General features: G+C 36.2%; 1 protein-coding gene across 1 annotated transcript; it reads left to right on the top strand.

The window, feature by feature from the left end:
- The first annotated feature begins 9,542 nt into the window (after nucleotides 1-9,542).
- Nucleotides 9,543-10,484, top strand: LOC110288754 (olfactory receptor 4C3D-like). The gene has a single exon (XM_021155017.1). It carries the CDS (start codon nucleotides 9,543-9,545, stop codon nucleotides 10,482-10,484), a length of 942 nt encoding a protein of 313 aa, XP_021010676.1.
- Nucleotides 10,485-17,214: the final 6,730 nt, after the last annotated feature.

Genomic DNA, 17,214 nt, shown 5'->3' on the forward strand with positions numbered 1-17,214 from the left:
CCCTGACTCCAAGAGGATATCCTTAAACCCCAACCCCACTCCACCAGACCTCCTCACTCCACCAGACCTCCCCACTCCCTGGGGCCTCAAGTTTCTTGAGGGTTTGGTGCATGTTCTCTGTCTGAGTCAAGACACAGCAGTTGGTGGCTCAGTGTCTGAGAGATCTCAGGGGTCCAGGTTAGTTGAGACTGCAGGTCTTCCTATAGGGTCACTCTCCTCCTTAGCTTCTACCAGATTTTCCCTAATTCAACCACAGGGGTCAGCAGCTTCTGTCCATTTCTTGGGTATACATATCTGCATCTGACTCAGCTACATGTTGAGCCTTTATGAGGGCAGTCATGATAGGCCCCTGTTTGTAAGCACAACATAGCCTCAGTAATAGTGTCAGGCCTTGGGGACTTCCCTTGAGCTGGATTCCAATTTGGGCCTCTCACTGGACCTCCTTTTCCTCAAGCTTTTCTCCATTTTTGTTCCTATAGTTCTTTAAGACAGGAACAATTCTGGGTTAGAGTTTTTGACTGTGGGATGGCAACTCCTCCATCCTGTTAAGTGTTTTGTGAAAGCACTGAAAGGCTGACTCTCAAAGTTTATATGTTTCATTCTTACCATTCCCTTGAAGTCATACTCCCATAACTTTTGTTCCCATACTTAGCTCTTCCCTTTGTCTTTTCAGATCTCCACAGCTATATCATATATACATATAGATAGTTTTAGGTTAGTAGTTTTCTTAGTCTATCTCTTAATGTAGATGTTTTGAGGCACAGAGTTTATTATGCATTTAATTTTAGCTGTCCAACTTTTAATGTGATATAAATACTATAGTTTCTATGGGATTGCCATAAATTCTATAACATTTAAATTATACAGCTAAAATGATTTTCACAATGTCACTGAAATATGTTTTTCTTTCCCTAGTAATCCCATACAGAAGTCTTAAAGGATAAGAATCTTTCAATACATGCATATGAATTGAAAGCCTGGGTCTGTTAAAGACAAAAGAATTGTGTTGAATATTTATTTATTTAAATTTTTCTAAAGGTTTTTAAAAGTATACTTTTATTTAATCACTGAAATCTCACTCATGATCTTTGAGACCTTATTACATTCTTCCAATTTCCTTAGAACCTCTAATTTTGTGTCACTTCTGATTTACATAATTATTTATTTATTAATTATTATATCATCATTATCATCATAATCATTATAATTATTCCCATGATTCCAATTAACACCAATCATGTACAAATGAGTTTGGGACTATTCTTTAGGTTGTGGGAAACCTAATAGCAGTCACATATTCAAAGAAAATTGCCTCACCTTTATCATCTGACAACTATCAATCTCTTTTCAGATAGAGGTGAAGCCTTGAGAGTCCCTGTATAATACTTGATGACATTTTTAAATTGCTTTCGCAGGTGTTCACAATTGCTATGAGTTTATGTTGTGTATCATCAATATTATGTTCAGAAGATAGCATTTTATAGTTCTTCTCCCATCCTCTGTCTTCTACATTCTTCCTGGCCCCTTTATCATTATGTACCATGAGTCATGACTAGGAGAAGGCTGATATGAATCAGTGATATTACTGAGCATTTAGAGTCATTGATTCTCATCAACACTGTTATCATCTAGGATAATTGATGACTCTCCCTTTTTTCTAGTTAAAAATTAATGTCAAGGATAAAAATCTCCATCTCTTGCTGAGGACCAGCCTCAATCATTCTGGGGTTCTTGAGAATGGGATGATGGATGTCACAAAATTATCTTAGAGACAGCTTTCAAGTTCTTCTCCTTCTCCTCTTCCCCTTCCTGTTTTCTTCTTCTTTTGCTTCTTCTTCTCTTCTTCATCTTCACATTTCTTCACTTCTCTCTCTCTCTGGCTCCTCTCCACCCTCCTCTGAGTTCACCTCAGTCTTATTACAATAGTACATATTCAAAAACCTTTTGAATATTTTCCCCAAACCCATTATTTTTTCTGGAAAAAATATAACCATGGTAGCAGAAACACAATGCACATGTAAAGTCCAGTTCAGTGTCTGCAAAAGCAAGTTATACATTAACTTTTACCTCTAAGAGAAACCTCCAAATCACAAGTCATCTGGACATAAATCTGCGGTTACTGCATGAGTATGATAGGTGCCAAACAGGTCAGGGTAATGTTAATATTTTTAACTTGTCTTAAATTTGAAAAATCTCTTGATTAAGCACATCTTATTATCTATTTTTACAATGGTTTTTAAAGTCTTTTGCATATACATATTAATTCATCTCTCAGCTTCCACCAGAACTCATTCACAGCCAAATTCTATGTCTTCAAAATTGTATCCTAACTTCCTTAGGCTGGAAATGCCAAGGAGTCAAATCAGTATGTTCCAGTCTTTCTAGGAAGGACCATTCACTAATCCAACAGCCTCTGCAAGGTCCATACTCTTCTACCCATATTTTTATCTCTTTTACTATAAATATATCTTCCAGGTTTTTCCTATATATTTGGATCAAACTTTCTATTATTAGAGATCTCCCCTTATGGCACTCTCACCATTGCTGACTAATCCAGTAGACCAAGCTATTTCATCCTCTACTTTGTCCCTTGTACTTTATATGAACATCTCTGTCCTTAGTGAATCAGGCCAATTATTCCTTTTTCCTTGGAGTCTTAAATTCTCTTTACTACTAAACGATCAGGTTTCTCAAAAAATATTTCCTGCTTCAACTTTTCCTGGTAAAATTAATCATCATGAGTTGGCTAAAATTTCCCAAAAACCAACTAAGTCAATCAACCTCCACAACCAGACCCTTTGTCCTGTTATGCCTGGGTTGGCTGCTCTAATGGCCAGAGCCAGAGCGGTTTGTTGTTATAGACATCGAGTAATATCTTCTCTTTCCCAGAAATTTTTACCAAAGTTGTATTGAGGACAAATATGGCATAGAAAAAGGCAAAATGAATAAGCATGCAAGAAAGAGCAAGGGCATCTCTATCCTAGAAAGCCTGGGAAGCATTATTCAATCCGACAGTGTTCCTGCAGCCAAAACTGTGTTGTGCAGCTGTCTTTACAACCATGTAGCATCTGCACCTAACATTCTCTACAAATAACAGCAAAGAAATCTCACATACAATAAACTGGATTAGCCCTAATCAGCAGCTGAAGAAAAGCCTTTATTGGTAGTGAGGAAACATACCGGATAGAAAATGACTCCACAGTAGGGTAGTGGAATGCAGGAAGCTGAAGCTCAGTTTTTTTGGGGAGACTGGGATATTGGCAAGTTTCTTGAAGTCTACCCTCCCTAATTTAGTGTGGGTCAGTTGAACAAAGACAGAGTAAGTATTGGCCCACAACATGTAAACATGTTCTGATCTAGCCTTGAACTTATTAAGCCACCCCATCAGCAGGGGGCCTATAAGCAGGAGAAAAAGGTACAGAAGGCATTTGTTCTAAGATGTGATGATTGGTGACAGGCTAGGAGGTGAAAAATAAACCATGCCTTCTGTTTCCTATATGGCTGTGTTGTCAAACTGCTTCCTGATATTTATGTTTATACCATAGTCTAGTGTCAGCTTGGCCAGCTTCTCTGTATTAATGAACAGAATTTAATGTAGACTTAATTTTATATCTGGTCAAGGGACTGAAAATAAGATACTTCTAAGTACTTGACCCTCAAAGCAAGTTCCATAATCCCTGATCCCACTCTCAGAAATATTGTAGAAGAAGGGGAGTAAAATGTAAGAATCTATAAGTAGGGACCAAAGCTATGAAACATTAGACCCATTATTAACAGTCACTCACAGATGGAAGAGTTGATACTCGTGATGCTCATGCCTTCCTGGAAAAGTCTAGCCTGCTGATTGCTGCTGGGGGAGGGGATCTCATTGTCTTCAATGGTTCAGCCCCTGGTGAAATAATGCTGGGGCTCTGGGGGATTATGCCACACCCACACACTGAAGGTGAATTGATTAAAATTAGTAGGTCAGAAAGCAAAAGGAATGTAGTACATTGCACACACACACACACGCACACACACATGCACACACACACACACACACACACGCACATACACACACACCACAGAATCAACTAACCTGGACTTATAGGGGCTCACAGAGACTGTACCAACAGTCAAGAGAGCTTCCATGGGTTTGCTCTAAGCCATCTACACATATGTTGTGGTTGTGTAGTTTGGTCTTCTTATGAGGCTCATAAGAGTGGAAGCAGGGGCTGTCTCTGGCTCTTTTGACTGCTTTTGGGACCATTTCCTCTCGCTGGTTGCCTCTCCAGTCTTAATATGAGGGTAAGTATCAAGGCTTATTGTAACTTGATACAGCATATTTGGTTGGTATCCCTGGGTGGCCTGCCATTTTCTGAAGGGAAACAATGGAGGGATGGATGGATTGAGGGACTGGGAAGAGAGGAGGGAATGGAAATGGAGATCAGAATGTAATATATGAAAAAATAAACAACAAAAATACAAACTATAAACAAATAAAGTTGTCTTTATGGATAAATATGACTCAATTGAACATTACTCTACAGTCTGTGTCTTCCCTAATTCTTTTAACTTTATATAGAAAACAGTAGTGATTTTTGTAATCTCTATTCATGCCTGCACGCATTTCAATACAGATTGGATGAACAGTTACTAAATTTAGTAATGTGATCTCAGGTATGTTAACTATTTCTTTCTTTACCTTGCCACATATCACTCATATTTTTTCAAGAAAGTAACACATCTTTGTTTTTTTTCTTTTTCTTTTTAGGAAACCTATTTGAATGTAACTAGATACATGTAATTTTATTTAGTAATATGCCTGAATTTATTTGAATTTAATTAAAAGTAATTTCAAATATTGCTATATCTTTCTTTTAGTAGATAAGTCCAAGGTACCTAACAATGGATGACAACACAAATGTACCATATCATATTCAACTACAAGTGACAAAAATCTGGGAATAAAATTGCATTGGACCTGAATTCAGGAGATGGCTTTTGTCTTGGCAGATGATGTTCTGTTATATGATAATATCAGTATTGTTATTCTGTTCTGTAGATTTAATATAAATGGCTAAAGTGTATTTTAAAACTCTGAATGGAGTAAAGTATTTGACCAATGTGATGGTTTGAATAAGCTTGGCCCATGGGAAATGGCACTATGAGGAGATATGGCCTTGTTGGAGGAAGTCTGTCACTGTGTAGGTAAGCTTTGAGGGCTCCTAATGCTTAAGTTCTGCCCAGTGCAGAAGAGAGACCCTCCTTCTGACTGCCTGAGAAGACAGCCTCCTACTGCTGGCTTTAGATCAAGATGTAGAACTCTCAGCTCCTTGTACTGTACCACATCTGCATGGATGCTGCCATACTTCTCACCAGTGTGATAACAGATTGAACCTCTGAAACTGTAAGCCAGCCTCAATTACATGTTTGCCTTTAGAAGAGTTGCCATAGTCATGGTGTCTCTTCTTAGCAATAAAACCCTAAGAAAACTATTTCATTACCATGTCAATAATATAAGTCAATAATTAGTATGACAAAGACTCATTTGAAGTACTGTAAATTATATCTGGTGTGATTTGCTGTTATAACAATAAAGATCATAACTAAAGCTTATTATGTCTGAAAAATATTTTAATGTAACAATGAAATATGGATTGCTAAATAAAATATTATAGTGACATTTTTAAAATCACAGTTACACACCTAAATGTTAATGTAAATACTTACTTTCCAGACTTCACATAAATATTCTTAGCTCATTTGTCATCAAATATTGAAACTCATTAGTAATTGTTTTGATTTTGTTTTGCATAGTGGTTCAACTCAAGGCAAAGTTAATTAAATTCAAATGCTGTTGAAGTTGTCTTAATATTCAGTGAAATAATTGTTTTTAGCAAAATTTACTAATGGCAGGGGAATGCTCCTGAGATCTCATTAGTCAAGTCTAAGAAAGTTCAGAGTTTGATTGCTCACAGGGCACAATGGCTACACTTGGTAAGCTCCAGATAAAGGCATTATCCATGAAGCCATTTAAAATCAACAACAATTTAATATGGCTGAGCTAGATACTACCTTTAAGCTTATAGCTTTATGTCTTTAGGAACTAACAGCTACCTGGGATCCAAGACATTGAGCTGTGTCAGAGGAATTGATAGGTGAGAATTTTGTGTTTTGTAAAGGAAACATATAATTATAGACTTCAACGAGTACATGGAACTTAAAATTCATAAAACCACCCACCATCTCAGCCACTCAAGACTTGTTTGTTCTCAGCATGTTCTCAACACTATGATAGTTCCAGACTTAAAGATGTAAAAGCATTCTGAAATCTTTCCCACATATTTAAAGATATTTAAATTAGTGAAAGTCACGTTATATATTAACTTTTCTAACTAAATTTTTCCAGTTAATATTATAATACAAGAATTTTTCTTTGACTTTTTTTGTTTTTATGTTTTATTGTGTAAATGATGTTTTCAGGTCTGAGAAGTCTAATTAAAAATGTCAGGAGAACATTATATCAAGGGAGTTTATAAAAATGTTCAATATCCAGTTGGTTTAAAATTAAAAACTTGGTATTAAAAAAAATCTTTGGACCTATACTGTATAAAATGTTAGTTTTAATAAGGAATTTTTACAAATATGATGATATGAGAAGATGACCAAAATACATTAATGAGTTAATACAAATACATTTTAGAAAACATTTTATAGAGGACTCAATACCACTGTTCATATTGTGGTTAATTCCTACGATATTTTAAAAACTAAGAACACTTTTTTATTGTTTCCTTTTATGAACAGAGTTTCATGTAACAAAGGCTGGCATAGAACTTGCTACATGGCAGAGCGTGGCTTTGAACTTGTGATATTCCTACTTCCATACCCCAAGTGCTAGGATTGAAGATGTGCAATATCCTGGTAGGATAAAGCACCTCACTGAAAGTTATACAGTATTCCAGGTTATATACAATCTTTATACACATTTTTGCAATGTCTGATAGTTCATATGATTTCTAATTACCTCTAGTCTTTGATAATTACAAATAAAATATTTCTATAAAATATTCATTTTTAAAAATATTTATTCTATGTTTTTAAGATTAGTATTTAAAAGTTTTAGAATAAAGGTGAAACAATTTCTGTTTCTCCAAGTAAGTGGTTTTCAACCTTCCTAATGCTGTGACCCTTTAATATAGTTCAACATGTTGTAGTGACATAAAATTAGTCACTACATAAAATTAGTCCAGTCATAAAATTATTTTGTTGTTACTTCATAACTATAATTTTTACTGTTATGAATTGTAATGTAAATATTTGATGTTCAGGATATCTGATACATGATTTCACAGGGGAGATCATGACTCACAGGGTGAGAACCACTGTTTTAAACAGCTGCAAAGATCATTGTATCACTTTTAATATGTTTCTTGTCCTCTCTCTGGACCTGTGGAAGACTCTCAGTAAGAGATCCATTGATGCTCCCCCATGTCCTCACAAATATATGAAAATTTTATCTTGAATAATAAAAGCTAAAGTCTCTTATCCATTTAATATAGAAAATATGAAATTCATTTGTCATTGATATGCTTTCTTTTCACTTCTGTAGAAATCTATGTCTGCAAACTAGAATGTATTTCCTATGTTCAATGGTTAATATTGTTAATCCAGAAGTAATATATGGTGTATGATATTGATGGTTAGTGAAGAACTGAGAATGCATGAATTAAAAATACATAGAAAAAGGGGTGATAAATCTTTTCCTACATAGATGAACTGTGAAGACAGACAACATGTTAGGATAGGGACTAGTGCAGGCTTTCAATATAAACATTTATAGTCTTCATATAGACAAACACACACACACACACACACACATCTAACATACGTTTACTGAGTAACTACCTGATTGATAATTGTTTACAGTAATGTTCATTTATGTATGTTATCTTACATAGTACTCAATTTCAGTCTCTATTTTAAAGTTCTATCTTAAAAGCTTTTAATGAAGTAAAGACTTTATGAATTTAAAAACCTAAATAAAGTTGTTTTTCCCATCTATTGAAACTGTTTATTTATTGATGAAGATTATGCTAAATTGATTGTCCAATATGAAATATATATATAAACACATATGTGCATATAATGCTTTATACTTATACTTTATAGACAAAAGTGTTTGTTTATATGCTTATATATATATGTATGTATATATAGTACATGTATATATCCCATATATTTGCATATAAAATTCTGTATGTGTGTGAATGAAAAACAGCATTTAAGGCAAAGAGCCCATGATAAAAATGTTTATGGGGAAAATAAATGTTGAAGGGTAAACAATATTTATAGCCAATATTTAATTATCTGAAAAGTGAATAACACACTATTTCTTAATTTCTTAAAAAGAATTAGCATTGTTGTAACCTTTAAATATCTTAAAAATATTAAATGCATTTTGACTGTAAAAGATTCATTATATTTATCATAGAGTTTGTAGCATGGAAAAATGACTGCATGGCTGAAGGCGATTTGGTCCTTTGATCCATGGATAAAATTCTGTAAAGTATGAAGGTTCATCATGTATTTTCTCATCATGCAATATGTTGTAGACTTTAAAGATTTTATGCTCGATGCTATACTAACATAATGAGGAAATAGGTATATATAACATATGTGTATGGTTGAAGTTATGGACTAAATATTTTCTATTTTTACATCTTCCTAAAGTTCCTGCTTACCAGAGATAATTTATCATTATGTTTATAAAAACATTAGCGTTTCTTTATTCTTTAGAATTTTGTCCATCAATACAATGAAACATTATAACCCACTAGGTCCAATTAGTGTGATCATTTATGTATGATTGTAGGACCATCCACTGCAGCAAGGGAAATATTAATTTAAATGTGGCCATGCATTAAAAAATAATAATTCTCTTTCCTCTAGCTACAATTGACAATACATTCCTGATTGGAATGCCAACCTCTTTCTTGTATGGTAGTCATGTTCCTTTTTGAAATTTTGCAGGTTTTTGTAGGTAAACCTGGCTGCAGTAACTTAGTGAGTGTAATCGTCATTTAACCATGTCTTTCTTTCACTGTAGCATATTTGTGATCCGATGTAAATTCAGTAAGCAAGAATAGTATTTACATGGATGAGCACTTTTTGTTTATGAAATATGTCTCATCACATGAAAGGACACAGACTTAGGGGAGAGCTCAGACACACTGAGCATGAGAGCAACCCAGAAACATCACTTGCACTTTAGAAATGGAAATGTCTATGTATAGATCACCCTTTTCTCTATAAATTAAATAGTAATTATTGCCTTATAGATGTGTTATATCTGATAGTATTAGTATATGAAGAGACCATAATAAGGAGATAATAAAGAATGGGAGCAGCTACTGGGTTAAAGGATTACAAAGTGTGCTCCACAGTTGCCGAAAGCCCTGTTGGTGTAGTGTGAACATCAGACTACGTGCATTTAAGATTAATGGCCTGTCTTTATGTTTTTATAGGAGCTCAGTACTTGGGAAGGCTTTATATCCTGAATGGAGCTCTACAGTCCTCCCAGTAATGTGACTGAATTTGTTCTCCTGGGTCTCACACAGAATCCACGCTTGCAAAACATACTGTTCATTGTCTTCTTGTTTGTTTTCCTATTTACCGTGTTGGCGAATCTGCTCATTGTCCTCACCATCTCCTTCAGCCCCACGCTTTCAGCTCCAATGTACTTCTTTCTCACTTACTTGTCCTTTATAGATGCCTTCTACACTTCTGTTACCACCCCCAAAATGATTATTGACCTCCTCTACCAGAGGAGGACAATATCCTTGGCTGGATGTCTGACTCAGCTCTTTGTGGAGCATTTCCTGGGAGGATCAGAGATTATCCTCCTCATTGTTATGGCCTATGACCGCTACGTGGCCATATGCAAACCTCTGCATTATATGACCATTATGCGTCAAGGCCTCTGCAGACTCCTGGTGGTTGTAGCCTGGATTGGAGGGATCTTACATGCCACCATGCAAATATTTTTTATGATTAATCTGCCCTTCTGTGGCCCCAATGTCATTGACCACTTCATGTGTGATCTCTTCCCATTGTTGAAACTTGCCTGCAGAGACACACATAAGCTGGGCATCATAGTGGCCGCCAACAGTGGGGCTATGTGCTTTCTCATCTTTACCATGCTTCTCATCTCATACATAGTTATCCTGCGATCCTTGAAGTCTCATAGTTCTGAAGGGAGACGCAAAGCTCTTTCCACGTGTGGCTCTCATTTCACTGTGGTGGTTCTCTTCTTTGTCCCTTGCATATTTACTTACATGCGCCCTGTGACTACCTACCCAGTGGACAAGCTGGTGACTGTGTTTTTTGCAATTCTCACTCCCATGTTAAATCCCATCATTTACACAGCAAGAAACACGGAGGTGAAGAACGCTATTAAGAATCTACTGAAGAGGCAAGTCACTTACCCTGTCCTAAAATGACAAGAAGGTGGTGACGTGTGGAAGAGACTTAACAAATTTCACATATAGCAAAGAGAAAACTTCCCACAATTGAATTTTTTTTGAGCACTTAATGACTAGACCTTCTTTGTGTCTTCAGTACTTCTAAATGTGTGTTTTCAAGGCTTCAAATTGATGTCTACAGATTCTAGATTTCCAACAGAAAACACCAACTATAGTTTTAATGATTCTGGAGTATGTTTTTCTCTAGAGACTCACCATTACATATTTAATTGCTTCATTCATTTGTTACTTGGGTGACACTGGCTTTTCTGCAGATCTTTAAATAAATTTTCCATAGCCTGGTAATACCAAAAATAGATAAATGGAAACTAGACCTTTGAGGAATAAAAGCAACCTTGCTGCCTTTTGCCTTATTTATTAACTTCATTTGAATCTAGTATTATTTATATCACGATGATAAAAAGTAGTACAAGGAAGTATATAAGAGGAAGAAATGAGTTCTAATGTGTCTTTTCTTCCCCTAGGACAAAATCTAAAGCAGAACATTTTAAATTACTCTTAATTTCCTCTTATTTTCTTAAGTATTTTCATAGCTCATAGTTTGTCTTGAATATAAAGGATAGGTATTTGTCTTCCTTATCAGTACTGGAGTAAGTATTGTAGTGACCTGAGCAAATATTCTTCCATTTCATCATACACATTATGCCCAATAATATTTTTCATGGTATTACTCAATATGCATGATTCATATGTTTTTATTAAATATGTTATCATCTGTCAGACTCATTCACTTGGGTAGATTGTATAAGCCAGGTTCTAAACTGATTGTTTTAAAGACAGTATATCCATCTTATAAAGAAGAAAATAGAGGCTGAAAAAGCTACAAGATTTTTTTTTCTCAAATCCCACATCAAATCTGCTGCAGGATTCAAATCTAGTTTTTAACTCTCAGTTCTCCATTTGCCAATAGAGGTCAAAACATAATAATTTTTGTTTGTTAATACCTAAAAATAAGGAATTGTTACATATTCTTAGTGATTCACTTTGCCCTGGGAGGAAGATGGTTTTCTGTTTTGCATTTATTTTTGTTGTTGTCATTGTTGTATTGTCTCTCCTCACTTGTGGCAATATAGTTTAGCATCACAACTCCTTAATGCCCATGGATATCACCAGGTTGTTCCATATTACTACAAAAAAAAAAACAAACCCTCTGTGAACCCAAGATTTTTTCACTGTCACATCCCCATCCATGCTTCCCACAAATATCCCCCTCAATGAGATATTTCATACAGTAATGCTGGATCTTGCAATACATGTTTTTGGAGTATGACTATCTGGTTTATCTTAGTTTTTTAATATATCAAATTCATTAGGAAAATGACATTTTCCTACAAAAATTGAGCACTCTGGGGATATGACACAGTCAGCACTTTATGTAATAAAATACAATCTTCTAGTGAGAATTAAACATATCAACAGACTTTAAAGTAAATGACTTGTGGTTTACTTACTTAGTCTTACGATTTGATAAGAATTATGAAAACCCAGGAATAAGGAGCAGTTTTGAGAAAATATCTTGAATTCTAAGACAGATGAATGATTTCAAGTTGAAAACCAAGGTCAATGACTGTGTCATGGGAGATATATCAGTTTCTTACCAGGTAAGTGAGGGGTTGAACTGCACAAATTATAAGCACAGTCAGAAAGTAAAAAATAAAAATGAGAAACAAATAAAAAACAAACAGAAATTCAGAAGAGATGTAAGCAAGCCAGACATCCTAAGAAGACAGATTTTTGCTGACTTGAAAATAGTTTTTAAAGAATATTAAGATGTCTCTTAGTTCCTCAAGTACATTTCAAAGACTGCTGCCATATGATTATATGTAGTGAAAAAATAACATGGTCAGGTCTAGGGAGTAACGGTATGGGAAAGAGAGATCGTAACATTTGGGATACATTAAGGAATGACATTTTTTAGACAGAAAGGCCAGTTAAGAGGAATAGAGTTGCCAGGGGATAGGAGGGGAAATAACCAAAAGTAATTATGTAAATACAACCACAATGCATTTTATACAAATGTGTGTGTGTGTGTCAAAAATAAAAAAAAATAACATAAAAGAAAATGTGGTATTTTTTTGTAATTCTTCAAAGAGAAATAATATTGGCACTTGATGTATATTTCAATAATATTAAAAGGTAAAAGTATAAGTGAATAGAAAGAAAATGTTAATACTAGATACTTGCTAGGTAACTAAGGTAAAAAAAAAAGAGACAGTCATTTTCTATTATCCATTTTCATTTGGACATAATGATATGTGGACATTCTGTTCATGAGGACCATAACAGTTTTGGAATAAATAAATGAATGAGTTCTACTATGATATATCAATTTTGATTGTTTTGTTGAGTGTTAACTTGGCCTTGTTCCAGTTTATTCTGCCTCTGGGAAAGTCCTCATCAATGCAGAGGTAGATGGGAAATTAGTTATAACGTAATTAGGTCAGTGGAGACATGGCCACATAGAAATGTGATTGAAATGGAGCAAATAGGCACATCTTAGAGATCTGTGTCCTAGCAAATTACATTCTGACCTTTGTTCCCACAAGTCCATTACCTAAGAGACAATATGCTAATAATATTCCTTCTAAAATATGGTCTAGAGACAATTTACTAGGGAAGATCAAAATAGAACCAAATAGGAGGCACAGTATCATGAATGATTTTTGAAAGATATTTTGTTAGCTTCCTTTTGAAAAAAATCTACATTGAAAATTTCTGGTCCTTTCCAACCCACAAGTTTTTTCCTATGCAGGTACTGGGATACTTATGGCATCTGCCAATCTTCCCTTGAAGCCATTAGAAACTATACTGCTGACAATATCACTTCCTTGTGATGGCTGCATTGTCTGCATGCTTTTCTTTGGAAAGGTTGGTTTGATAACATCACTGCTGATGCTGGACTCTTGGTCAAAGTGGCCTTAGACAACTTACCTGCATAGTCTATGCTTTTTATGTGATTGGATCATCAAGTGAGTGGTTCTTGAAGTCACAAATTGATGACAAACTGAAGCTTGTGGTGCTTTAAAATGGCTTGATAAACATCATGACAATTACTTTGAGATGTGACACTTAAAATTATTGCAATAACTAAATTGCCAAGTATAATTATATTTGATATGTGTGAGGAATGTACCTGATTTGTTTGTTTGCATGACTGTGGTCTCAGAATGGAGAAGACTGAGCAGCAAGGTTCTTTTAAGCTAAATTTATAAAGACTGTGATGGTGGCAGTGGGTCAACATTAAACAAATAGGCCAAGGTGGGATTCAGCTCGTGAATTTTGCTACATAATGTCTATGTACTGGAGTATTAAATATGTGATGTACTAATTGAGATATCTGAAGCAAGCTAACCAGGAGATAAACAGCCAAATTCTAATGTGACACTTTTTAAATTTTTAATTTTTTAATTTTTAATTAAAATATAGTTGCATAATTTTCCCTTCTCCTCCTTAGCCTTTCTCATGTTCTTCATCTCCTTTGTTCCCTTTCGAATTCACACCTTTTCTTTAGTAGTTGTTACACATATATGGATTAAATTTAAATAATTATAATGTATATAGCACAGCATTAGACATTTAATGGAAAGTAAAATTAATCATCTTTAAACACTTTTACATGGAGATAGCATTTTAAAAATTAATTAAATATGGAATCTGTGATGGTGTATGCAACATATTCCCAGGATAACCATGATGAAGGGAGTCTTGCAGAAGAGGGGAAGAATGGAAAAAATAAGGGTAATGGATTTGTTAACAGATGACTAAATTATCAGAGGCAGCAGAAAATTGTGAAACTCACAATGGAAAAGGTCATTATGAATAATTGAATACTGATCTTGAAACATTCTTTGATATTGATGAAAGCACTAAAAAGAATGACAGGATCCTTAGAGGAGTACAGATTGTGCTATAGATTCATTCAGTAAAGGTATTTAGTTGAGTTTTATGACTTCTCAAAGTCTTATTTATTGTTTCTCAAAATCATATGATAATAACTTTTATCTCATATAACCTTTTGCTTTTTTTTTTTTTTTTGAGTAAGGTACTCACTATACATCCCAGACTTGCCTTCAACTCATAATCCTCTTGCCTCAGATTCAACAAGGCTGAAATTACATGTGTATGCCATCATCCACAGCTATCCATTACAGTTATAGAGAAATTTAAAAAATAACTATATAGATTTTAGTACTGCATCTTTAATCATCCCCTGACTCACGTTGATTCTGATGGCTATCACTGGCTCTGTTTCTGGAGGACTGACAATCGAGTTGTCAGTAAGGAGCTTCTAAGACTAGGAGAACTAAGTTTGCTCACTCTGAAATCACAGTGTTTCTCACTGCATGACGGCCAGCTGTGTGGTGCTGCAGTATGTATGTGCATATGTGTATGTATGTATATGTGTGTTATGTGTATGTATATATGTATGTGGGGACATTATAAAGGTAGAAAAGAAACTATGAAGAAGGAAAAGGGTTTTAGGGAAGTGAGATGAAAAATACAGTATAGCCCAGCCGGAGGACAGAGACCTGCCCTGCAGAGAGCGCCATCTTGGCTCAGGGACTCCGCCGAACTTAGTCTACAGGTTAGAGTGAGGACCACAGAGGCAGACAGCTTCTGGGACAGGCGGGAGCCACAGAGCCGCTGAGGCAGCACCCTTTTGGGGCCGCAGACATCCGGCACCCTCCCAGTTGGAGGACAGTGACCTGCCCTGCAGGGAACGCCATCTTGGCTCCGGGACTCCGCCGAGCTTAGTCTCTACAGGTCAGAGTGGGGACCACGGGGGCAGACGGCTTCTGGGACAGGCGGGAGCCACAGAGCTGCTGAGGCAGCACCCTTTAGGGGCCGCAGACATCCGGCACCCTCCCAGCCGGAGAACAGTGACCTGCCCTGCAGGGAGCGCCATCTTGGCTCCGGGACTCCGCCGAACTTAGTCTGTACAGGTCAGAGTGAGGACCACAGAGGCAGACAGCTTCTGGGACAGGCGGGAGCCACAGAACCGCTGAGGCAGCACCCTTTTGGGGCCGCAGACATCCGACACCCTCCCAGCCGGAGAACAGTGACCTGCCCTGCAGGGAGCGCCATCTTGGCTCCGGGACCCCGCCGAACTTAGTCTGTACAGGTCTGCTGACAGAGGATACTCAGAATCCCCAGAAGAACAACCTCTGAACAGAGACAACTATAACAACTCCAGAGATTACCAGATGGCGAGAGGTAAAGGTAAGAATCTTACTAACAGAAACCAAGACCACTCACCATCATCAGGACCCAGCACTCCCACTTCGCCCAGTCCAGGGCACCCCAACACACCTGAAAAACTAGACCTGGATTTAAAAGCATATCTCATGATGATGGTAGAGGACATCAAGAAGGACTTTAAAGAACTACAGGAGAACATGGCTAAAGAGTTACAAGTCCTTAAAGAAAAACAGGAAAACACAACCAAACTGGTAGAAGTCCTTAAAGAGAAACAGGAAAACACATCCAATCAGATGATGGAAATGAACAAAACCATACTAGACCTAAAAAGGGAAGTAGACACAATAAAGAAAACCCAAAATGAGGCAACACTGGAGATAGAAACCCTAGGAAAGAAATCTGGAACCATAGATGCAAGCATCAGCAACAGAATACAAGAGATGGAAGAGAGAATCTCAGGGGCAGAAGATTCCATAGAGAACATGGGCACAACAATCAAGGAAAATGGAAAATGCAAAAAGATCCTAACTCAAAACATCCAGGAAATACAGGACACAATGAGAAGACCAAACCTACGGATAATAGGAGTGGATGAGAATGAAGATTTTCAACTCAAAGGACCAGCAAACATCTTCAACAAAATTATAGAAGAAAACTTCCCAAATCTAAAGAAAGAGATGCCCATGAACATACAAGAAGCCTACAGAACTCCAAATAGGCTGGACCAGAAAAGAAATACCTCCCGACACATAATAATCAGAACAACAAATGCACTAAATAAAGATAGAATACTAAAAGCAGTAAGAGAAAAAGGCCAAGTAACATATAAAGGCAAGCCTATCAGAATTACACCAGATTTTTCACCAGAGACTATGAAAGCTAGAAGATCCTGGACAGATGTTATACAGACACTAAAAGAACACAAATTCCAGCCCAAGCTACTATACCCAGCCAAACTCTCAATTAACATAGATGGAGAAACCAAAGTATTCCACAACAAAGCCAAATTCACACATTATCTCTCCACGAATCCAGCCCTTCAAAGGATAATAACAGAAAAAAACCAATACAAGGACAGGAACCACGCCCTAGAAACAACAAGAAGGTAATCCCTCAACAAACCTAAAAGAAGACAGCCACAAGAACAGAATGCCAACTTTAACAACAAAAATAACAGGAAACAACAATTACTTTTCCTTAATATCTCTTAATATCAATGGACTCAACTCCCCGATAAAAAGACATAGACTAACAAACTGGCTACACAAACAAGACCCAACATTTTGCTGCTTACAAGAAACTCATCTCAGAGAAAAAGATAGACACTACCTCAGAATGAAAGGCTGGAAAACAATTTTCCAAGCAAATGGTCTGAAGAAACAAGCTGGAGTAGCCATTCTAATATCAGATAAGATTGACTTCCAACCCAAAGTCATCAAAAAAGACAGGGAGGGGCACTTCATACTCATCAAAGGTAAAATCCTCCAAG

This window comes from Mus caroli, unplaced genomic scaffold (genome assembly GCF_978045245.1).
Source record: "Mus caroli unplaced genomic scaffold, Mus_caroli_1 scaffold_2, whole genome shotgun sequence".
NCBI lineage: Eukaryota > Metazoa > Chordata > Mammalia > Rodentia > Muridae > Mus > Mus caroli.

What these genes read in the sequence shown, in the direction of transcription:
- LOC110288754 (XM_021155017.1), top strand. Translation starts at nt 9,543, where the DNA reads ATGGAGCTCTACAGTCCTCCCAGTAATGTGACTGAATTTGTTCTCCTG.